Source organism: Schistocerca americana, chromosome X, assembly GCF_021461395.2.
Source record: "Schistocerca americana isolate TAMUIC-IGC-003095 chromosome X, iqSchAmer2.1, whole genome shotgun sequence".
NCBI classification, from domain to species: domain Eukaryota; kingdom Metazoa; phylum Arthropoda; class Insecta; order Orthoptera; family Acrididae; genus Schistocerca; species Schistocerca americana.
The window spans coordinates 255,797,180-255,823,047 of NC_060130.1; the positions used below are offsets into that span (position 1 = coordinate 255,797,180).

The window sequence follows — 25,868 nt, forward strand, 5'->3', positions numbered from 1 at the left end:
TGATAATGGCGCCTTGCTAGGTCGTAGCAAATGACGTAGCTGAAGGCTATGCTAACTATCGTCTCGGCAAATGAGAGCGCAATTTGTCAGTGAACCATCGCTAGCAAAGTCGGCTGTACAACTGGGGTGAGTGCTAGGAAGACTCTCTAGACCTGCCGTGTGGTGGCGCTCGGTCTACAATCACTGACAGTGGCGACATGCGGGTCCGACGTATACTAGCAGACCGCGGCCGATTTAAAGGCTACCACCTAGCAAGTGTGGTGTCTGGCGGTGACACCACACATACTATACCCTGATGCCACTGGACACTCCTTAACGGTGTTACATTTTTCCAGCAGTGTATTCGTGATGGTATATCACATTGCTAATAGTGTTAAACTGTTAGAAGATGAAGCTATAGTTGCTTTGAAATCAATAGTAAAAAAAAAAACAAAAAAAAAACAGCTTTGTGGGGAAATAATAGTAAGAGAATAGCCCTCTGCACAACCAATTTCCTGCACCGTGAAAGCAACAACATTATGTACTTGGTATCAAATACTCATACAGAATGAGTGCCGATGGTTCATCTGATCTAATGAAGTTTCTAACTGTAACATGTTTTTCAATGCTGTACACCACTTCCCATATATGCTAGAAACCTCAATGGAGTCGTTACCACATATATTAAATAGTTGCAATTATGGTATGTGTGGCTCTGGAGTACCAGGATCCTGTGCTAGGCAAGGATAGACAGTTTTCTTTGCAGGGACTGCCTACAGAGTGACTTAGCCTGCTATTCATTGAGGGCTTGCTAATCTAACTGAATATCATTTCCATACTATTCACAATTTTATCACCAGAAGAAAAGAAGGGGTCTATATTTTACTAGCCTTTTTCAATTTTTAATCACACATGTTCCATAAAAACTGAAATTAACAAAAAAAATTTAATATTGGTTTGGGGAACTATTTTGATAGATGTAATCTGGTTGAATAAAATTCTCAAACTCTCAGGGGGCTCACAACGCTTTCATCAGTAAGTGCTTGGAGAGCATGGGGCCCCCAAGCTATTGGAGCATCTTTTTCCTTTCCTTTCCTATGCTGTAGTCTCTCATCTCTGAGTATCCTTCCTTTGTTTTCTCCCTTTCTCATGGTGGCAGCCTTTGATGTCTTTTCCAATATTCCATGGGCTCTGCTTTCCATTCTCGAAATATTCATTCATTCGTCACTTTTGGCTGAAGTAAATTTTGTTCTCCTTGTTTTGACCTTAATTTTCCAATTTTTTCTGTAGTGTTGATTGATTTGGGAAGAACACACAAATTTGTATCTACTGCAAGCAGTGTTAAAGATCATCTGCACACAATACTTGTATAGGGTCTTCCATCCCCTTCAAACCAAACATGGTAGCCAATACGGTGTGCTGGGGTTATCGTTTACCCTTTCAGTTGCGCCCCATGATAAACAGGGATTACACTGTTGCTAGTTCCCCATGCACTCCAAGTAGTAGTTGCCCATCTTCTTGGGTCATTGAGACTCCCATCAGTGGCCATTGTGCTAGATGGCTTTGGCTGTGTCAGGGTGGCTCCCGTGGGGGGGGGGGGGGGGGGGAGGGGGGGGGGACACCCAATGATCAGAGTAGATGGCATCAGGGTGGGTGTTTTGCACATGAAATGTATTAAATTACACTGAATCAATGACTGTTCTGATGCGGCAGTCTCGTCAGAAAGGTATAGAAATTCCATTGTGGACAGTTATAACCCTATTGCTTTCCCTAACCTGGTTCCCACATAGGAGGAGGGACAAGCAAGACATCTGGGAGCAAAACTATTTATCCAATACTTAGTATGTACTTGAACTGATGGAGATGTTTTTACTGTGACAAAGCAATTATTTTTTTGTGGAACCTACTGAAGATAAATTTGGAGAAGTTGAGCCATTGGGAGAAATGCGCAATGGATCACTATTGATAAAAACCACTGACTGGTGCTGCACAACGTACAGCTCTTCACCCAAGTGAACAGCTGTGTGACCCTTGCCCCCCACACAAAACTTTGAATATGGTTGAAGGTATCATATTTCACAGAGACCTTACGCTTCAGTGGATGAGATATGGCCTAATCTTCAGTTGCAAGTTGTACATTTTGTCCAATGTGTCTGAAAAGATCCCAAGAAAAGCTGAACAGATACAGGCACCTGTATCTTAGCCTTCAAAGGAAATGTACTCCCAGAAAAAATGGTCATTTTGTACAGGTGTGATGTGAATCCTTAAGTGTCACTGTCCATGAGGTACTTCTGATGCTCAAGCTTTCATTGAAAAAACTCCAGAAATTCAATTAGTAAATCAGTTTGGCTTGCTATCTGAAGTGGAGGAAGGGCCTCATCCAGATGTAGTTGAAAGTAGGTTGAAGCAGAATATTAGCTTAAAGAAAAGAGACAGGTCGGAATCAAACCAGAATAGGAAAAGAGGAATTCTACTTTTAGGCAACAGTCATGGGAGGGGTGTGGGCCAGCAGCTTCAGGAGAAATTAGGTGCAGGGTACCAGGTCACAAGTTTTGTGAAACCAAGTGCTAACCTTAGCCAGGTGACAGAAAGCTTAGGTCAGCTATCCAGGGATTTTGAGTAGGAAGATCAGGTAATTATAGTTGGGGGAGTAGGAAACAGCCTGGCTATGAATCCAAGATACAGTATTAGGAGTGACCTGGATAAAATAGGAGCAGAAACTGAGCACACAACTATGGGGTTCGTGGAGGTCTTTCAGCGCCATGATCAGCCCTGGGTAAACACTGCTGTAAAGCATGTTAACACTGAGCTGAACAGGATGCTCCAGACACCGGCAATATCTCACATAAGTGTTATTCCAGTAAATGCTATTGGTAGGTGGGGATACGCTACACACGGCCTGCACCTGAATAGGATGGGGAAAAATAAGTTATCTTCTCTATTAGCAGAAACTGTAAGGGGGTCTACTGTCACACAAGAGGTGACCCCTGTGGTCAATGGGTCCAGGCAGACAGATTTTTTAGGTTAAAGCCAAAGCCCAGACATATGACAATCAAGATAAATAGAATGAAAGAAACTTCATGTACAGTAAATAGGGGTAAAGCTAAGGGCAGTATCAACTTACTTCATCAAAATATCTGGGGAATAAAAAAATAAAGTAGATGAGCTATTAGTGTGTTTAGATGATCTCAAAAATAAGAATGAGATTGATATACTCTGTCTGAACACCATGTAACCGTGGGCATGGATAGTGTCAGTATAAGTGGGTATAATTTAGCATCTTACACTTGTAGATCTAGGATGGATAAAGGAGGAGTTGCCATTTTCATAAAACAAGGGTATAAATCCAAAATTGTATAAGTAAGCAAATTTTGTGTTGATCAACACTTTGAGGTTTGTGCATGTGAACTTCAGCTAGATAATGTAGTTTTGATATTAGCAACAGTGTACAGGTCCCCATCAGGAGACTGGGAGCTATTCATAAAAAAAAGTTTGACTCCCTATTATGCTGTCTGTCAGACAAAAGGTAGTAGTTATTAATCTGTGGTGATTTCAATGTAAACTTTCTAAATAATTCTGAGAGGAAAAGTGAACTAGAAGTGTTATTAACAACATATAACTTAGAACAAGTGCTCAATTTCCCTACACGTATAGCTCAAGGCAGTAGCACGCTAATAGATAATGTATTTGTACAGCAAGAGGATGTAAAACAAACACATGCTTTCCCTGTGGTAAATGGATTGTCAGACCATGATGCACAACTGATTAACTTACAAAACGTAACAGGGTGTACAGTTCGGAAACGATTAAGTAAAAGTTTAAGGTCGCTCAACCCGGTATCTATAGAGCACTTCAAAGAAAGCTTAAGAAATGTTAATTGGGTGGATGTATATAATGAGCCAAATGCTAATGATAAATGCAACCTATTTCTTGATAAATTTATATCCCTTTTTGAACATTGTTTCCCAAAGAAAATTACTACATGTAACACCACACACTTTTCAAAGAAACCTTGGATTACTACAGGTATTAAAGTGTCTTCAGAAAGAAAAAGAAAACTTTATGAGACAGCAAGAATTAGTAAAGATCCAGAAGTAGTTTTACACTACAAAAATTATTGTAACATACTGAGAAAAGCTGGAAGGAAATCAAGAAATATGTATGTTAGAGAAGAAACTAACAACTCCAGCAATAAAATAAAATCACTGTGGGATGTTGTTAGAAGGGAGACAGGAAAAGTAACCACTGGGGTGGGTAGTATTACTATTAAGGAGAACGAGACCATCCTAACCAACAGTACACAAGTAGCTAATGTATTTAACAACCATTTCATAAGTGTAGGAGAAAAAATTGGTGAGAACAGTTCGAAAGAAAAAGCCAGGCAGTACATGAAAGAGTCAGTTTTGAAAAAATTTAGTCAGATTAAGTTTCACCCAACAACCTCTCGTGAAATAAGTAAAATTATTAAATCTTTGAAAAATAAATGTTCTGTTGGAGTAGATGACATCTCTAATAAGATATTAAAACAATGTTGAGCAATTACAGCTGATGTTTTGAGTCACATATGTAATGCATCATTAACTCAAGGTATTTTCCCAGACAGGTTAAAATATGCCATTTTCAGGCTGCTCTACAAAAAGGGGGGACACCAAAGATGTCAATAATTACTGGCCAGTATCCTTGCTTACAGCATTTTCAAAAATCTTTGAGAAAGTAATGTACTCGAGCGGTTAGCCATCTCAACAGTAATGGGATACTTAGTAAATCACAGTTCAGATTTCAAAAATGCTGTTCCACTGAGACAGCAATATACAATTTCACTGTCCACATACTAGTCTTTAAATAATAAAATATCACCAATAGGAATTTTCTGTGACTTGTCCAAAGCATTTGAATGTGTAAACCATGACATTATGTTACAGAAGTTACAGTTCTATGGTATAAGTGGAATAACATGGTTTAAGTTGTACCTACAGAACAGGAAGCAAAAAGTTTCCTTATATGAATCAAGTGATTTAAATAAGTTTGCCACTTCATCTAACTGGGGTGAAATTACATTAGGTGTTCCACAGGGTTCAACCATGTGTCCCCTTCTGTTCTTGATATACAGGGTTATTACAAATGATTGAAGCGATTTCACAGCTTTACAATAACTTTATTATTTGAGATATTTTCACAATGCTTTGCGCACACATACAAAAACTCAAAAAGTTTTTCTAGGCATTCACAAATGTTCGATATGTGCCCCTTTAGTGATTCGGCAGACATCAAGCCGATAATCAAGTTCCTCCCACACTCGGCGCAGCATGTCCCCATCAATGAGTTCGAAAGCACCATTGATGCGAGCTCGCAGTTCTGGCACGTTTCTTGGTAGAGGAGGTTTAAACACTGAATCTTTCACATAACCCCACAGAAAGAAATTGCATGGGGTTAAATCGGGAGAGCGTGGAGGCCATGACATGAATTGCTGATCATGATCTCCACCACGACCGATCCATCGGTTTTCCAATCTCCTGTTTAAGAAATGCCGAACATCATGATGGAAGTGCGGTGGAGCACCATCCTATGGTACGTTTATCTCCCTGCTTGCTTTATTCGTCGACTTCCGCGGGCTACGCGAGAACTTGCACGCACGCGTTCAACCGTTTCTTCGCTCACTGCAGGCCGACCCGTTGATTTCCCCTTACAGAGGCATCCAGAAGCTTTAAACTGCGCATACCATCGCCAAATGGAGTTAGCAGTTGGTGGATCTTTGTTGAACTTCGTCCTGAAGTGTCGTTGCACTGTTATGACTGACTGATTTGAGTGCATTTCAAGCACGACATACGCTTTCTCGGCTCCTGTCGCAATTTTGTCTCACTGCGCTCTGGCGGCAGAAACCTGAAGTGCGGCTTCAGCTTAACAAAACTTTATGAGTTTTTCTACGTATCTGTAGTGTGTCGTGACCATGTGTCAATGAATGGAGCTACAGCGAATTTATGAAATCGCTTCAATCATTTGTAATAGCCCTGTATGTGAATGACCTCCCTTCCTATCTGAAACAGGAAGCTGAACTGACACTGTTTGGTGATGATACAAGCATCATTATTAATCCGGTAAAAGAAACTCCAATTGAAAATGATACAAATAAGGCCTTTGGAAAAGTCATTAATTGGTTTTCTGCAAATGGGCTTGCTCTAAACTTTGAAAAAACACAGTACATCCAATTTTCTGCTGCAAAAAAGTACAGTTCCTTCAATAAATATAACACACCAATAGAAGTTAGTAGACAGGGTAGAGCATAATAAGTTTTTGGGTGTACACATAGATGAGAATCTTAATTGGAAAATTCATATTTTGGATCTTCGAAAGCGACTAGGCTCAGCAACTTTCGCAATCAGAATAATTGCCAATTTTGAGGATGTAGATATTAGTAAGCTAACGTACTTTGCATACTTTCATTCTCTGATGTCATACAAAATAATATTTTGGGGTAACTCAACATTTAGGCAAAAAGTATTCACTGCTCAAAAGAAAGTGGTTAGAATAATATGTGGGGTTCATAGTCGCACATGTTGTAGGCATCTTTTTAAAAGATTGGAAATTCTTACAACAGCCTCACAGTACATTTACTCGCTAATGAAATTTGTTCTCAACAACATGGACCAGTTTAAAAACAACAGTGACATTCATGATTATAATACCATAAAAAAGAAAGACTTACACTATCCTTTACTCAACCTATCTTTGGCACAGAAAGGGGTAAAATATGCTGCTATAAAATTTTTTGACAAATTACCAGATGAAATAAAATGTCGGACAGACAGCAGTAATAGCTTCAAAAATAGGTTGAAATCATATCTCCTTGACAACTCCTTCTATATCATAGGTTAATTCTTGAATAGGAATAAATAAATCTTTAAATATAGGATATGCATTTTGTGCCATTTAAGGTAATGGGGTAAATAATAGAAATATTTATCCTTAACTCTGTTTAAAAAAAAATCTTGTTTCATATGTGCATTTCTTGTGCACTTGACATGTTCCACATCATAACGGCTACCGTACCTTGCAATTGATCAACGGAACACGCAACCAACTAACTAATTGTATGTCATCCTGCTGCACGGGAGACCCAAAATGCAGTAACTGCAGAGGATCACTCCAAGAAGGTAGTTATTGTGAACAACCAGTTTTGTGTGTCAACTGCACAGGATGCCATCCTCCACATTCATCTGTTTGCCCAGTCTTCAAAAAGGAAAAGGATACACAGGAATAGAAATCTATTGACTTCATGTTGTACACTGAGGCAAGTGCTTGGATTTGGTTTGTGGTTTTGGACATTCGTTTTCTTCCCTTCCGTCATTCCTCAACTATTCGTTCTTAGCTACATGGTCCTTGGTTCATGAAGGGAGGTCACCCAACACAGCCTATATTCCAGATTTTGTTCCCTTCTCTCTTTGCGCCCTTCCATTCCTGCAAAATTATTATGCCAATAGACCTAGTGTGGTAGCCATTGTGTTGAAGTGAATTAAACTTTCTTCCTGTGGTGGCCGCATGGCCCCATCAGTCTGTTCTGGAGGTAAAACTTATTGTAACACAGAAAGATATGACCCAACAGTGTTTCCTTCTCTGGCTATGCAGTGGGAGGAATGTACGACTCAGAGACAAGGGGAGAAATACTTCTCCCAGTACTAAGTGTGTACTATGACCAATGGTGATTCCTTTTCGACTACAAAACCACTAACCTTCATTAAACACCTTGAGGACAGATTTGAGGAAATAGCAGCACTTTCAAATATGAAAAGTGACTCGGTTTCGATTAATATAGCCTTCCCTGCTCAGTCATGAGTGCTGCTCACCTGTAACAAGCTGGGTGACATTCTTGTAACTATAACTCCCCCAGCCTCCACATGGTACAGGGCATCATTTTGCACCTTGATCTGCTTCTACATATGGATGACAAGTTTCATGCCAATTTGGAGTGATGTGGAGTGTATTTTGTCTGTCTTGTCCAACCAAGAGTAACAGGGGGTTACTGGAGCTTTCATCTTGACCTTTGGAGGCAACTCGTTGCCTGAGATCAGGGTAAAGTATCGCTCTGATGTCAAGCCATATGTTCCTCCTCCCATGCGGTGCTACAGGTGCGTGCAATTTGGACGTGTGCCTTCATGTTGCAACGCCAGGCCCGTCTTTAGGGATTGTGAATGTCCATTGCACACGAACACTCCTTGTGCCCCTCCCTCCAGTCTTTGTCAACTGTGGACAGCACCATTCCTCCTGTTCACTGGACTTCACTGTTTTTCAATGAGAAAAGAAAATACAAAATACTTGACTGACTCTTATATCAAGAGACCAAGAAGAAATGTGATTGCCAAGGGCACACTCGAATACACTCACTCCCCAGGTAGTTGGAGGCACCCTCCTCATACTGCTTCCCTCACATCCTCTTGGGAAGTGTTGACTCCCTACCCACCCGGGATGTCAGTTTCCAACCACTGGCCGGAAAAGCAATGCCTTTCTCTGGGGTCCCTTACTGGGAAGGGGTTCCTTGCAACGTCCCCTTCCCAGGACTATGCTGATATGCAGCTGGATACCAGCCAGTGGCTGAAGGAGCCAAAAGTTGTGGGTCATATGACTTTGCGTTCCATCTCTATCCCAAAATAATTTTAAAACTGGGGCAACCTCAGCTAAAATAGCTATACATGATCGCTTGAAACTTCATATAGTGAACAGTTTTTTAAGGTACAGGTGTTAAAACTATTAAAATACAACTGAATTAAATGTCCAATGGTCTGCTGTAGCTGTATTTTTTTAGGCCACTTGTAAGTGACGCACAACCGGGTTCTCACCTATTTGATTTGTATCTTCTGATGGAAATGTCTGTACAAAATAACAACACTCCATTCCTGATCTCCACAACAACTTGGAGGTACTACATAAGGAGACAAAGGGCACTGTTTTAAACATGCTTGAGGAAATACATATAACAAAGTCCAGAAGACAGTCTCCTGATAATACTCTCAGTAATCAAATGGAGTTAAGGCACCGAGCTTTATTGGCCAGTTTTGACTATTTAAATGTTTGAAGTTAGGCATCTCAACATCTAATCAGTTGGTTAGCTTATTATAGCTTTTTTATGTTAACATTAGTGTTTACTCCCACTGCCAGTCCACATGGAGGTTATCTGCTCTGTTCAATGTCTACACTGTTGTAATAATTCAGAAGTAAGTTTTAATGATTTGAAATAAGTAGTTCACCTTAGCAACATTAGTATATTTAGTATTATTCAGGTTCAATTGTATGTAATACAAAGCTGAGTCTAATAGTTTGCATGGTGACCGTAAGTCCTCAACCGAGCACTAGTATCACTTTCTTTTTTTCCGTGTTACTTGTGTTAGTTCAATTTTTGTCACTGTCTCAGAATCAGGATGGCAGTCACAACACCCAGGATGCTCATAGCATATGTTGGCATGCTGAATTATATAATGAGCCTTTCACTAATGGGGAATTGCTTCAGACTCTTGCCTCATCTCACAATACGGCCCCAGGCCCTGATTCCATTCACAATCTAACTGTTACACAATGGCTTGATCTCCTAAGGTTTTGAACCACATTTGGCTCGATGGTGTTTTCCCTTTGCAGTGGCGAAATAGTATCATTCCAATCTTTAAGCCAGGTAAAAATCATACAATTGTCGACAGTTACTGGCTGATAAGCCTCACCAGCATGCTCTGGAAGCAACCTGAAAGAGTGGTTGCTTGCCGAATATGCTGGCAATCCAACGGGCTTTTTCTAAATGCCAGAACCTAATTGCAGTCTGTTTTGACCCACATAAGGCATCCACTAAGGTGACAATTCATGGGATATCGATATGCGCATATACATATGGTGGTAGTATTGCATACATGTGGTATAATAGGGCAGTGCATTGGTGGAACTGTCATTTGTATTCGCGTGATTCGTGTAAAAAGGGTTATGACGCGATTCTGGCAGCACATTGGGTATTAACAGACTTTGAATGTGGAATGGGAGCTGGAGCTAGACACGTAGGACATTCCATTTCAGAAATTGTTAGGGAATTCAGTATTCCGAGATCCTCTGTACCAAGAGTTTACCAAGCATACCAAATTACGGGTGTCACCTTTCACTACAGGCAACACAGTGGCTGATGACCATCGCTTCATGACCAAGAACAGCTGCATTCATGTAGTGTTGTCATTGGTAACAGACAAGCAACACTGTGTGAAATAACAGCAGAAATCAATGTTGCACATATGACAAACATATCTGTTATGATAGTGCTGCAAAATTTGATGTTAAAGGGTTATGGCAGCAGACAACCAATGTGAGTGTCTTTGCTAACAACATGACATCACTTGCAGTGCCTCTCCTGGGCTCATGACCATATTGGTTGTGCCCTAGATGACTGGAAAATGGTGGCCTGTGTAGAAGAGCCCTGATTTCAGTTGGTAAGAGTCATGAGAGGGTTAGAGTGTGGCTCAGACCTCGCAGAGCCATGCCCCCAGGTTGCCAACAAGGCACTGTGCAAGGTGGTGGCAGCTCCATAATGGTGCGGGCTATGTTTACATTGAATGGATTGGGTCCTTTGGTCCAACTGAACTGATCGTTAACTGGAAATTGTTATGTTTAACTACTTACAGATAATTTGCAGTCATTTGTGGACTTCATGTTCCCAAACAACAAAGGAATTTTTATGGATGACAATGCGCCATGTCACTAGGCCACAGTTGTCCACAATTGGTTTGAAGAACATTCTGGACAATTTGAGTGAACGATTTGGCCACACAGACCACCTGACACGAGTCCCAACTGACATTTGTGGGACATTATTGAGACGTCAGTTCATGCACAAAATTCTGCACTGGCAACACTGTCATAGTTCTGGATGACTGTAGAGGCAGAACAGCCCACTGTTTCTGCAGGGGACTTTCAACAACTTGTTGAGTCCGTGCATGTTGAGCTGCTGCACTATGCCAGTCAAAAGAAGGTCTGACAAGATATTAGGAAGTATCCCATGATTTTTGTCACCTCAGTGGATTATACCACCTGATGGCATCAAATTTTACTTACTCTCCATGACTGGGGATTTTGAAGCTCACTATCAATTCTTATTTGTCAGTTTCATCCCACTGATTGCTTCGGGTGCAAGTTGACACTTCACTCAGCTCTCCCCAGGTCCAGGAGATCGATGTCCCACAGGACTGTGTCGTGAGTGTCACTGTCTTCCTCATCACTATCAATGGGCTAGTGATTTTGGACCACTAGTCACCCCTGCACTGTGTATATTGATGACTTTACATTTGGTACAGCTCCTACTTAGGAGCCTTAACTTAATGCCAGTTTCAAGTTGCCATCTGATATGCCTCTGTGTGGAGCCTTTCCCATGGTTTCCAATTCTCTCTTGCAAAAATGTGGGTCATGAATGTCTTGTCATCATGCCACAGTTCATCCTGACCCAGAGCTGTATTAGGGTACACAGCTCTCGAAATTTTTTGCACAGTCCCATTTCTTGGGCCTTCTTGTTGATAAAGGGCTGATTTTTCTGACCCATAGTCATCAACTAAAGACCAGTTGCATGCAGAAGCTTACTGCTGTGCTTCCTTGACACATCTGTTACAAGTGTGGATTGTGCTGCTCTTCTCTGTATTTACTGGGCCCTCGTCTCATCCTGACTGGACTGTGGTTGCCAAGTTTATGACCTGGCAGTACCTTTGTCTTTCAAATTGTTAGAACCAGTCCCACATCGCAGAGTTCGCCTGGCCACTGGCGCTTTCTGGACTAGTCCTGTAGTCAGTCTCCCTGCTGAATCTGGAATCTTCCCTGTTAAGTTCCGATGGTACTAACATGTGATAGCCTTATGCAATCGTTTTTCAACAGTTGCCTGATCATCCAATGTTCCCATTCTTGTTGCATGAGGGACGTTGCCTTGATAACCATTCTTGAATGGGATTACCAGTTTGAATGTGTCTTGTAGCCCTCTGCAGGACCTTTGCTCCTCTTTCCTGGAATCTACTCCCCATGTTTTCTCGCAGGCCCTCCTCCTCCCCCCCCCCCTCCCCCCCCCCCCCCCCCCCCCACCTTTGGTTGGTGCACAAGGCAAGAATTAGCAGAAATTTATTTAGATGTCCTAAAGTCTGTTGCACCTGTGGTCTTTTGGCATTTGTTACGTTCAGTTCTTTAGAAGATTCGGAGTGCTGCTATTTTTTTTTTTTTTTTTTTTACACATTTGGCTCTAAAACTGTGGATGAGATGGGATATGCTTTTACATCCCCTGTTGGTCTGGACCACCATTTGTTGACAGGAACATGTAGTGTTATTAAATGGGGCTTCTTTGAACACATTTTAATATGTAGTGATTCAGTGAGTAGTCTTCAGACCATTGACCAAATTTACTCTTGCACCCTGTATTCTGTTGTTCATAACCTTCTCACTGAGCTGAGACATACTGACAGCTCAGTTGTCTTTCTCTGGGTCCCAAGTCACGTGTGTATCTCAAGGATGAACTAGTTGATGATTCATCTAGAGGAGCATTTACTTGTCCCCCCATTTGATTTTCCAGTCCCAGGTCCCCCCTGTGGGCCCGGGGGTTAGAATAGGCTCGAGGTATTCCTGCCTGTCGTAAGAGGTGACACCTTTTGGCCTTTATGTGATGGTCCCTTGTAGGGTTTGACCTCCATGTTTCCAAATTTTCCTGTAGGGCCAGCCAACTGGGGAAGGGCGCCTTGCATGGTACATCGTGTCCATCATGCATTGAAATCTTTAGCCCACTTTCTCATCGTGGCAGTGCAGTCCTGCTCATCCTCCATCTCATGAGTGACTACACCTTCCTGGGTGTGTGTTCCTCCACCCACCATGCAGTGTCGTTTTATGCTTCCATGAGAACCATGGAATTCTTTGCACCTCATATCCAGCACCATAGCCAGTCCATTGTGGTGGGGCAACCCTGTATCCCATGGGTTGTAGCCCCGACTACATAGGAATCGCTCTGCCTGTGCCGTTAACTCACCCTGGGGCATCGGGACTCCCAAAATGGCCATCCTACCAGGTGGCCTTTGCTGCGGCTGGGTGGTACCCATGGGGAGGACCCGTGGTCGGAGTGGGTGGCATCAGGTGGATGACACGTGATGAAGCGTACCACCACATCACCAGCTGGTGATCAAACACCAGCAGTCTCTAAGCATTTCAAGTCTCAGTACAGTGCAAGGAAGTATGATCCTAAATCATTCCCCTCCCTGGCCACACCATGGGAGGAATGCCAGGCTAAGGATGGCAGCGAACCTTATTTGCCCTGGTACCTTGTATGTACGAGAGCTGATGGGGACTCCTTTGCCTCAATGAAACCTCAGTTTTTTTGTGGAGCATTTAGAGGACAACTTTAAGGAGGTGGAGGGATTGTCCAAAATGAGGTCAGGGTCAGTCTTGATAAAAACGGCATCCTCTGCCCAGTCATGGGCATTACTTGCTTGTGACAAGCTGGGGGATATTTCCGTTACCATCACACCTCATAAGAGCTTAAATATGGTCCAGGGTATTATATTCCACAGGGACCTCCTTTTGCAGTCTGACGACGAGCTGCGCACCAACTTGAGCGATGAGGAGTTATTTCGTCCGGCGCGTCTATCAGGGTCTGAGGGATAATCAGGTTGCCACTGATGCCTTCATCTTGACCTTCGAGGGTGACACATTGCCTGAGAAGGTCAAGGTGATGGTCTACTGCTGTGACATCAAGCCTATATCCCTCCCCCAATGCGGTGCTTTAAGTGCTGGAAGTTCGGCCATATGTCTTCCCGCTGTACTTCCAGCATCACATGTCGAGATTGTGGACATCCATCCCATCCCATTACTCCACGTGCCCCACCTTCCATCTTTGTCAACTGCGGAGAGCATCATTCCCCTTGCTCACCAGACTGCAGGATTTTGCATTGAGCAAGGAAAATCATGAAATGCAAGACCCTAGACCGACCGACCGACCTACACTGAGGCCAAGAGGAAATTTGAGCACCTACATCCTGTGACTGTGACCACCTCTTACGCCGCCACTACGAGCACAGTTGTAGCTCCATCAGTTCTGTGAGTTCCTGTTGACTCTCAGAGCTAGGAGACTACACCTGCCCCTTTGACGGGTGGGGGTGGGGGGGGGGGGGCACTTCTCTCCCTGTTGGTCCCGCACCACCTACCTGAGGAGCACTTTCCTCCCAACCATCAGGGACACCAGACCCCACTTCTCAGCCGGAGAAGTCTTCTTCCGTTCCTCTCGCAAGGAAGGAGTCCCTTGGGTCACTCTCTTCCCAGGTTCCTGCTAGTGGGAAAGATGACACCCGCCAGTGGCTGAAGTGTCCAAAGCAGCTGGCCATAGGGGTTCATCCTCAGTCCTGGAGACTGAATCGGTGAAGCTCTCCTAGCCAGAGAAACCCAAGGATCAGCGAGAGAAATCCAGAAAGGAGACCCCCAAGACCAAGGGAATTGTGGTGGCACCCACACCACTGCTGCCTACAAGCTCTGCGTCTGAGGGTGAGGTGAAGATTCTGGGGCCTGCTGAGGACCTAGATCTCACCAGACCCTCAGACATAATGGATATAGCCTGTTCAGGAAATAAGTCGGTGGCAGCAAGTGACCCTGAGGTGTAGACTACCTCATTGAGTGTTTCATGCCTTCCCAGTCTCACGATCACGTCCTGAACTCGGTATGTAGTAAACCTGTGCCCCTTCAAACTCCTCTTAAAGCTGTGGCTGTCAGGATACGAGCGTTACAGGAAATAACTATCTGCAAAGTATATCTTCCTCCAGATGGTGCGGTACCCCTGAACGTATTGGCTGCACTGACTGATCAACTGCCTAAACCTTTCCTACTTTTGGGAGATTTTAATTTCATGTCCATAACTGCTTGTGGGGTAGCACCATGCTTACTGGCCATGGCAGAGATGTTGAAAATTTACCATCCCAAGTTGACATCTGCCTCTTAAATACTGGGGCTGCCACACATTTCAGTGTGGCTCATTGTAGTTACTCAGCCATTGATTTATCCATTTGCAGCCCAGGACTCCTCCCATCTATCCACTGGAGAACAAATGATGACCTATGTTGTAGTGACCACTTCCCCATCTTCCTGTCACTCTCTCGGCATCATGCCTACGGACATCTACCCAGATGGGCTTTAAAAAAGACAGACTGGGTAGTCTTCACATCTGCTGTCGCCATTGAATCTCCCCCACGTGGTGCCACCGATGTTGTGATTGAGCAAATCACTACAACGATAATTTCTGTGGTGGAAAACGCGATCCCTTGTTCTCTAGGGTGCCACCAGCAAGAGACAGTCCCTTGGTGGTCACCGGAAGTCGCAGAGGCAGTTAAAGAGCATCAGTGAGCTCTACAGTGACGGAAGCGGCACCCTTCCCTAGAGCACCTAATAGCCTTTAAGCAGCTCCGTGCCTGCATTCGCCTGTTTACAAAATGACAGAAACAGGAGTGTTGGGAGAGGTACGTTTCGACCATTGGGTGCCATATGTCACCTTCCCAAGTCTGGACGAAGATCAGACGTCCTTTTGGGTACCAGACCCCAACAGGTGTCCCCGGCGTTAACATCAGTCGCATGCTTTCTACCGATGCAAACACAATTGCCGAGCATTTTGCTGAGCACTATGCTCAAGCCTCTGCATCGGAGGACTACCCCCAAGCCTTTTGCACCCTCATACAGTCGATGGAAAGATAAAGTCCTCTTGTTCACGACATGCCACAGTGAACCCTATAATGCCCCATTTACAGAGCGGGAGCTCCTCAGCACCCTTGCACATTGCCCCGACACAGCTCCTGGACTGGATCCGATCCACAGTCTGATGATTAAACATCTCTTGTCTGACTACAAGCGATATCTCCTCGTCATCTTCAACAGGATCTGGTGCGATGGTGTCTTTCCATCGCAATGACAGGAGAGCACCATCATTCCGGTGCTAAAACCTGGTAAAAATCTGCTTGATGTGGACATTTATCGGCCCATCAGCCTCACCAATGTTATCTGTAAGCTGTTGGAACATCTGGTGTGTCGGCAGTTGGGATGGGTCCTGGAGTCACGTGGGCTACTGGCTCCATGTCAGGGTGGCTTCCACCAGGGTCGCTCTACAACTGGTAATCTTGTGTCTCGCAAGTCTGCCATCCAAACAGCCTTTTGCAGATGCCAACATCTGGTTGCCATCTTTTTTGACTTGTGTAAATCATACAACATGACCTGGCAACATCATATCCTTGCCGCATTGTATGAGTGGGGTCTCCTGGGCCCACTCCCGATTTTTATCCAAATCTTCCTGTTGCTCTGTACTTTCTGTGTCCAAGTTGGTTCCTCCCACAGTTCCCGCCATATCCATGAGAATGGGATCCTGCAGGGCTCTGTATTGAGTGTATCTCTTACTTTTAGTGGCCATTAATGGTCTAGCAGCAGCTGTCGGGCCGTTGGTCTCACCTTCTCTATATGCAGACGACTTCTGCATTTCCTACTGCTGCTCTAGTACTGGTGTTGCCTAGTGGCGCCTGCAGGGAACCATCCACAAGGAACAGTCGTGGTCTCTAGTCCACGGCTTTCAGTTTTCAGCCGCAAAGTCGTGTGTCGTGCACTTCTGTCGGTGTCGTACTGTTCATCCGGAACCTGAACTTTATCTTAATGACGGTCCACTCACTCTAGTGGAGATGTATTGATTCTTAGGACTGGTTTTCAATGCCCAATTGACTTGTCTACTTCACCTTCATCAGCTTAAGTGGGAGTGCTGGCAGCACCTCAGTGCTCTCCGCTGCCTGAGCAACACCAACTGGCATACTGTACACTGTACACTGCTGCAGTTCTACAGAGCCCTTGTTCAATCCCACCTTGACTATGGGAGTCTGGTTTACGGTTCGGTGGCGTCCTCAGTGTGTGTTTCCTCGACCCAGTGCATCACTGTGGCAATCGCCAGTGTCCTGGTGAAGGCCGGAGTCCCTCCATTGCGGATCTGATGTGCATGACTGCTCACAAGTTATGTTGCACACGTTCGTAGTTCTCCTGAGCATCTGAATTGCCATCTCCTTTTCCCACCCACGGCAGTTCATCTCTCGCCCAGGTCAGGGCTCACGATTGTGATCCCTTCTCTCCAAACCAGAGTCCTTCCCTTTACCATCTCTACTTCAGGTCCATTCATGTATACCTCCATGGTGTACACCTCGGCTGAAGCTTCATCTGGACCTCTTGCATGGCACTAAGGACTCCGTTAACCCCGCCACTCTCCACTGTCTCTTTCTCTCGATTCTTGATGTGTTACAGGGCTCTGAAGTTGTTTACACTGATGACTCGATGGCTGATGGTAATGTTGGCTTTGCCTATGTCCACAGTGGCCATATTGAACAGCATTCCTTGCCCGCTGGCTGCAGTGTATTCACTGCAGACCATTTGGCCATATCTTGTGCACTTCAGTACATCTGTTCCTGTTCTGGTGAGTCATTTCTTCTCTTTTCTGACTCCCTGAGTGGCTTACAAGCGTGCTACCCTCGCCATCCTTTGGTAGTGAACATCCAGGAGTCTCTCTCTGCCCTGGAATGGTCCATCCGTTCAGTGGTGTTTGTGTGAACACCAGGAGAAGTTGGAATCCCAGGCAACGAACTTGCCGACAGGCTGGCCAAACAGGCTACGTGGAAACCGTGTATGGAGATGGGCATATGTGAAGTTGACCTACGTTCTGTCTTACGCTGCAAGGATTTTCAGCTTTGGGAGACGGAGTGGCATAACAGTATGCACAACAAACTTTGTGTCATTAAGGAGACTGTGAATGTGTGGAAGTCTTCCCTGCGGGCTTCTTGCAGGGAATCTGTTGTCCTTTGTCGACTCCGCATTGGCCGTATTTGGCTTACACATGGTACCTCCTCCATCGTGAGGACCCACCTCAGTGCCACTGCGGCTCCCAAATAACAGTCGTCCACCTCTTGCTGGACTGCCCACTTTTAGTCGCTCTGCGGTGGACTTTTAACTTTCCCAGCACCCTACCTTCGGTGTTGGGCGACAATACCTCAACAGCAGCTTTAGTTTTACATTTTATTCATGAGGGTGGGTTTTATCATTTGATCTGAGTTTTAGCACATGTCCTTTGTCTCTAGGGCTTTTAGGATGGAGGTTTTAATGTGGCTTCTCCTTTTTTATTCTCATGGTCAGCTAGCCATGGTAATCTGCTTTCTTGTTTTTTGTGGTGTCACCGCCAGACACCACACTTGCTAGGTGGTAGCTTTTAAATCGGCCGCGGTCCGCTAGTATACGATGGACCCGCGTGTCGCCACTGTCAGTGATGGTAGACCGAGCGCCGCCACATGGCAGGTCTAGAGAGACGTACTAGCACTCGCCCCAGTTGTACAGCCGACGTAGCTAGCAACAGACACTGACGAAGACTCTCTCATTTGCCGAGAAGATAGTTAGCATAGCCTTCAGCTAAGTCAATTGCTACGACCTAGCAAGGCGCCAATTATCCTTTGCTATGTATCTAATGAAGCATGTACAGTAACAAGACCAATGTTCACCAATTGTGGATTAAAGTTAAGTATTCCAGCAGCTATGTACTTTTCTTTATAGCATTCATTACGTATCCTGTTTCAGACCTCACGCCAGCCTGCGTGAGTTTAAGCGCGTGCCTTTCGGTTACCCGTCACTGTGGATTGGCTGTCTTGCCAGTCCACAACATTTTTAATCTCCTCTCCCTGTTTCTTACGTCCCTCTGTGGTTTTCTTGTCCTGTTTTGTCCATTGTAGTGTTTGTTGTCTTTCTGTCATTCTTCCTTTCTCGTGTTATTGTGTCATTCGTCTTCTTTGTTTCCTTCTTTCCCTTGAGTAAGTGTTCTACTGGGAACAAGGGACCAATGACCTTGCTATTTGGTCCCATTCCCCCCTTTTTAAACCAACCAACCAACCAACAAACCAACCAACCAACCAACAAACCAACCAACCAACCAGTCCCAGGTCCAGGTGCAAATAAGACCCCTGCTTACTTGGAGATGTAATGACAGCTAGTTGGCTATTGTCCCCTCGAACTCCACAGTGTCGTGGAGACTACTTCTGTGTGGTTATCCTTTTGTTCCTCCTGGAAGGAATTCTCTGCCCTATGTTGCCTCAGTATCGATTGTATCAAGCTAACCTATAGTTTTATTTAAATAACTAACCACCTCTACATTGTAGTTGTGGAACCTTACAGACAGTAGCTTATACCCTGATTGGATGCTTCCTTCTTTTGGCATCCTGAATTCTTTGCCTAAAATACTGACAAATGACTCTCAGTTGGTGGAACAGCTTCTCCATTTTCTCTGTGAAAGTGGTGTTTATTTTCAGATATAAGGTTTTAAGCTGTCTCCAGAGCAATGGCAAGATGGTTGGTGTCGTTGCATCTCCCAGTGCATGCAGGGTCTGGGGGACTCCAGACCCTACCACCTTGACCAGCTCTTGTAGCCCTATCTTGCTGTGTTTTAATTGCTTGTATTTGTGGTCATTTGTGGTTTGACTCCTTTTCTACCACATCCTGTTTATGATTTTAGTGGTAGCACTGTGCTAAAAAGTGGGTACTCTTTAATGCCTTGACTACACTGGAGCAGCAGTGGGCCAGCTGTGGATGGAGCAACTCCTGTTACTTGCTGAGCTCTGGAGATGCCCAAATGCTGCCTTACCTTTTTCTCTCTCGTTTTTATCGCTGACTGTCCAACTGATGTTCATTTCATCTTTAGTCTTTTCGGTTTTACTCTTTTGAATCTTCTGACTTGAAGACATTATTTTTCACACTCCATTGGGCTAGGGGGCCTTAGACATGGGGTAGGGCTGTTCTCGCTATTGGGTGAGCCATGTGGACCCCTCATCTGCTCTGACCTACATACTGGCCCAATCTATACAATCCTCCATAAATTCTTTCCGAGTTCTAGCATCAGTATTGCCTTCACTGCCTCAGCGTTACTGCTCCTACATACTTTCACGATCAGAACACGTATGTCGTGGATGTCACAGTCTAGATTGAGGAGCTGATGACCTTGCCGTTTACACCCTTAGCCCTCCCATCAGCCAACCAGCCAATCTGCAATGTGTTCCCATGATGACCACTAGTTTGGTAAGGAGCTATTATGGTAGGGTGTTTAGTTCCTCCTCCAGCACAGTTGACAGCCACTGTATGGTTGTTGGTGCATGTGGATGTGCTGCAATTTCTCTCTCCGACACATCCCATATGTGCCTGATAGGATTTAAGTTGGGTGAATGGGCAGACCAGTTCATTTGCTGAATATCCTCTCATGGCTAGATCTGCTCCATCTGCACAGTTCAATGTGGTCACATATTGTCATCCATAAAAATGCAGTCTGGGCCAAATGCATCCCTGAAAAGGTGCACATGGGGAAGTAGTACAGTTTCACAATGACATTGATCAGTGCGTTCACTGTGTTCAAAGATTTTTAGGTCAGTATGTTCGTGCAACCTTATGCCTCATCACACCAAAACACCTTTACCACCAGTATGATAATTTTTTAGTGTTGGACCTGTTCCCACTTCTCGCCATATGAGGGTACATAATGTACGCAGGAACGTTGTTGAACATAAATCGTTTTGGTGGGTGATGTGTTATGTTGTGGAGAGGCATAATGTTGTGTGGGTGTACTGACCTCCGAGCCTTTGAACATGGTACACACACTGGTCAGTGTTATTGTGACAATATACTCCTTTGCCATGTGCATATTTTCAAGGATGCCCTTAGGCCTGACTTCATTTTTATGGGTGATAATGTATGACTGAATCAAACTGCGCAGGTGGAGCAGCTCTTCAAGCAAAAGCTATTCAGCAAATGGACTGACATACCTGTTCCCCTGACTCGTATCACATCGAGCATGTGGGGATACGCTTTGCAGCATGTTCACATGCACCAATGACCATCCTGCAGTGTCAGCCATGCTACTTTAGGACTGGTACGCCCTACCACAAGAACTCTTTATCAGCCTTCTGGTGATAAAGGAGCATAGTGCAGAGCATGCACTGCCATCTGTGGCGATCAACCACCCTATTAAGAACAGGGTCCTGCCTTTTGTAATGTACAGGGTGGGAGATACACTAACCTAACTATTAGGATTAGGAGAATGGTGAGTCAGTATTCCCATGACACATTGTAAGGAGTCATTGCAGCCCAATTGTTCAGTAACACTTAAAAAATTCACAAAGATTTTGTTAATGATCTTGTGGTTGCTTATGTGTACTATCAGTATTTAAAATGATGTCTTCAGTTTTACAGGCACAGTTGGCAGCAGTCTCACTCCTGAATACCCCTATATCCCAGACTGTTTCAGTATTATTTCAGGGCTGCTTGATTTTATTTCAGGATTGGTTGTTTCACTGCTACAATAGGAACGTCATGGTTATTTGATTATTTTGCTTAATATTTTATAGTACTTTTTGTATTAATTTTTTGTGCAGACTTTGCCTGAATTTTTGGATGTAATGTTCACATCTTGTTTTTGTTGGGAAGATATTTTTATCCCGTTTGTTTGCCATGACTTGTTCATGGATTTCTTGGGTTGATTTCTGCAATCTGTTCTGGGAAAGAAACCTTCAAATATTGTTGCAATTTCATTGCTGAACATATTGTATGTGGAATTGACATCTTTTTTGCATTAGATGTGCTTCTAATTTACATCTTGGAGGCATGATTTATAGGCTTTACTCATTTCTTCATTTATTAGTCTAACTACTTTTCAGTGGATCTCAGTTTTATTCTGGCAAATGTTCATAGCATTAATAGGGAGCCTCTGATCATCATGATCCAAGACACCATTCAATACATTACTGATAATGATTCTGCTCACTTTCCCTTGGTCTACAAAAATGTTTTCAATTATGGCACTTGAATTTGGAGCTACTCTGGTGGGAGAATTGACTACTGGGACAAGGTTGTTAGGTGTGCATAAAATTTTCCAATCTGTCTGTCTTCCCACTATTCCACATTGAAATTCCTAGTACTATGATGTTCCTTTCACATTTAAACAAGTGCAGTCAAAGTGAGCAGCTGCTTCACAAAGATGCCAAGAGTCCGTGGTCAAAATAATTTACAAACAGTTCAATGGCATATGCTTTAAAATGTTGCCCTAGACAAAAATTGTGTAAATAAATACCATTTCATTTGGCACTATTCCTAACAAAAACAGCAACAATACCTCTTTCCCTTTGTTTTCTGCAGTGTGTCGGATGGTAAGTCTTTCAATACCACAGCAGATATGGTGCTCAGTGAAGAACAGTGTAAGCACATAGGCATGTCTGTACTTTCATGCATTACTGCTTTAGTGCTGCAATCACTAGAATTTTTAATTATGTTAAATTGAGATCTTCTTTTGTTCATTACAAATTGCTATAAAAACAAATTTTTCCTTATTGCTATACATCATTGCAACAAGGACAAAAATATATAGTGTGGGTCAAAGGACTTATAGAAAAGTGTAGTTTATCTGTCATTTTGAGTGTTTTATGATTTTTCTGTTTTAGTGTTAACAAGTTTGAAATTGTAACCTTGATACCTCATCATAGTAAATTTACTCCCATATTAAATTTATATACAGCACCTACATAGCTGACACAACATCCATTTGGTAAGAATATGACAAAGAAAAAATATTTAAAAAATATTGATGTGTGTGCCCGCATCTCGTGGTCGTGCGGTAGCGTTCTCGCTTCCCACGCACGGGTTCCCGGGTTCGATTCCCGGCGGGGTCAGGGATTTTCTCTGCCTCGTGATGGCTGGGTGTTGTGTGCTGTCCTTAGGTTAGTTAGGTTTAAGTAGTTCTAAGTTCTAGGGGACTTATGACCACAGCAGTTGAGTCCCATAGTGCTCAGAGCCATTGATGTGTGTGTATGTGTTTTATAATGTCCTAAATAAATGTTTTTACCCAATGTTGGGTCATGTTTAATCCAGCAGTTGTATTCTACCGATTACAGATGTCAGCAGATTATCAGCAGATATGTCATCAATGCTTGATGAGCTTCAACGAAATCTTACATTAGCTCGTGAAGAGGCTATGTTAGGGAAGTACGAGTCCTCAGATTTATATTATCAGTTTACACTTAGATTAATACCAAAAATTAAGGCAACTATAACAGATCAGTTCCAGAAGGACAGGTGGTCACAGGTATGTTCTTCAAAACCCAGAAACATATATTTAGATTTAATATTCGAAACACATTATTTCTCTGAATTGGTGTCGAGTTCTTTTCATATGATTTTGTGTCTAGTCTGCTACACAGAAATAATCAGAACACTTCTCAGTTTGTTATTCACATGTGTACATATTCTAAATGAGTTAAGTTTCTAGAACTTGTTCCAGTTATGAATCACACAGGTGTGAAAAATCTTGTTAAAACTACGCTTTGTAATAGTTTGCATTCGGGATAAATTGAAAGCTATTTGCATTTTGAATTAATACAAGATGAGAAGGGTCCAAAAATAAAGTGCATACTGTTTGATAGCTTACTATCTTCGAAACAAAATGAAATGCAGTTGTCATACATTGAAACAGACTCAGTTTCTACCATCAGCAAGTCAAGACTGGGAGACCATGGTGTACACTCAATACTAACTGTACAATGTATCCATCGAACGTGCTGAGCATGTGCCAACACCTCGATTGTTATAAGGAAGAATGAGCGTGTTGTAAGTAAATTCTCTAGTCTCCAAAAGCTCTTGAATTGCAGATACAACCATTATTTGAAACATATAGAAAGAAATATGTCGAGTTAAGATATTTTTAGAGAAAAACAGACTAATCAAACCACGTCATGCCAAATCATGCATTAGAGTATGGTGGAGTCACTGCATTGTCTGTGTGAATGTGTGAAAGGGATATATTTTTTGTAAAGATGAGTTTGCACAAACTAACAAAGTCATACTTGGAGGTGTTAGGCAGTTTGAGATGTGTTACAGAACACTTTCAGGACAGTACAAGCTACCCTAGATTAATGAGTCTACTCCAGTCCAAGTCCAGTCCAAACACTATCAGAGTTCTGCCAGTAACAAACAGTCTGAACTACAATCGGTGTAAACAGAACCAACATGCTGATCGGCACGCATTTCACTGATTGTGTTACAATTTACCCAAACTCTCTGTTGGCCAGCTTATGTGCAAGAGTCGTTTCTTGTCTCATCAGAGAGTGCACCTAATGCCAAGCAACATATGGATAGTGATGGCTCAGCAGTAAATAGTAATATTGCGCCAGCCACTTAGTTTCCATAGTGGCCTCATGTGACACAACTGTATCTTCTTACCTCCCAGCAGCATCTCCCAGGTGCTCATAACTCTTTTGTGAGTATGTACTTGGCCAACACAGGGCCCCAACCCTTGCAGGGCTACTTCTCTTTCTGTGCTGTAAGCTACTATTCTATCCCCCTTCTGTCTTTCCATTGAATGGTCTTCTTGGTGCCAGTCACACTTGGATTTGGTTTCTGATTATGGATGTTTCTTTTTTGTTTCTTCTCCAGCACTTAACACTCTTTTTTTTGTCCTAAACTATGTGGTCCTCATTGGTGGGTTTGATGTACCAGTATTCTTCTAAATTTTACAGAAGTCTGGATCATGCAGGAAAAATCGCCCAATGCAATGTATATTCCACCCTCACACATTTCTATCTGGCAATGGTAATACTCCCTAAATGTAACACAATAGCCATCCCATTGGGAGGGGGCTTGTTGAGTGCCTGCAGTGTGGTAGCCCCCTGACCATGTAGGAATTGCACTGTTGGTGCCTGGGCTGGAAACTCCCTTGTATGCCAAGCAGTATGTGCCCATTGTGGCTGATGCACGAGGACTCTGGACTACAGATTACTGGCCAGGTAGCTGTTGCTGAGGCTGGGTGGCATTTGTGGGGAGAGCCCCCGTTCAGAGTGGATGGCACCATGGTGGATGACTCACATATGAATCAGATGAAACTGTCTTCTCCTGATGGCTGCACGGCCCCAGCAGTCTCTTCTGAAGGAAAAGGTTCTTACAATGGGAAGAGATATTACTCCAAAATGTTTCCTTCCCTGGCTGTGATGTGAGAGGAACCTAAGGCAACGAGACAAGGGGAGAACAACTTCCCACAGTACTTAGTTTGCTCTTGGACTGACAGAGATTCCTTTTTGATCACAAAACCGGTGTTACTGTTGAACACTTTGAGGACTGGTTTGGGGAAATAGCAGTGATTTCGAAAATTGAGTAATGGTTCATTTCTGATTATAATGTCATCCCCTGGCCAATCATGAGCACTGCTTGCCAGTCACAAGCTGGGTGACATTCCTGTTACTATCGCCCCCCATAAGCATCTCAATATGTTGCAGAGTATAGTCTTCCACCATGACCACCTCTTACAGACTGATGATGGATTACATGCCAATTTGGAGGACAGGTTGTGCATTTCATCTGTATGTGGTGTTCAAAAGGGACCAAATGACAATAGGGCTGCTACTAGGACCTTCACCTTGGCCTTTGAACATGACTCACTGACTGAAAAGATGGAGTTGATTGTGTATTGATATTGTGTTGATTGTTTATTGATATGAAACTTCCTGGCAGATTAAAACTGTGTGCCGGACCGAGACTCGAACTTACTTGGGACCTTTGCCTTTCGCGGGCAAGTGCTCTACCAACTGAGCTACCCAAGCACGACTCGCACCCCGTCCTCACAGCTTTACTTCTGCCAGTACCTCGTCTCCTACCTTCCAAACTTTACAGAAGCTCTCATGCGAACCTTGCAGAACTAGCACTCCTGAAAGAAAGGATATTGCGGAGACATGGCTTAGCCACAGCCTGGGGGAGGCTTCTGTAAAGTTTGGAAGGTAGGAGACAAGGTACTTTCAGAAGTAAAGCTGTGAGGACGGGGTGTGAGTCGTGCTTGGGTAGCTCAG

The 25,868-nt window shown here is 43.6% G+C and overlaps 1 protein-coding gene across 1 annotated transcript in view; it reads left to right on the forward strand.

Moving 5' to 3' along the window:
* The window catches only part of LOC124555202 (katanin p60 ATPase-containing subunit A-like 1), a 104,030-nt gene that overhangs the window by 8,124 nt on the left and 70,038 nt on the right, over positions 1–25,868 (forward strand). Inside the window, exon 2 of the mRNA XM_047129047.1 lies at positions 22,929–23,119. Within this exon, the coding sequence (XP_046985003.1) occupies positions 22,929–23,119 (191 nt within the window). The remainder of the gene's footprint in view (positions 1–22,928; positions 23,120–25,868) is intronic.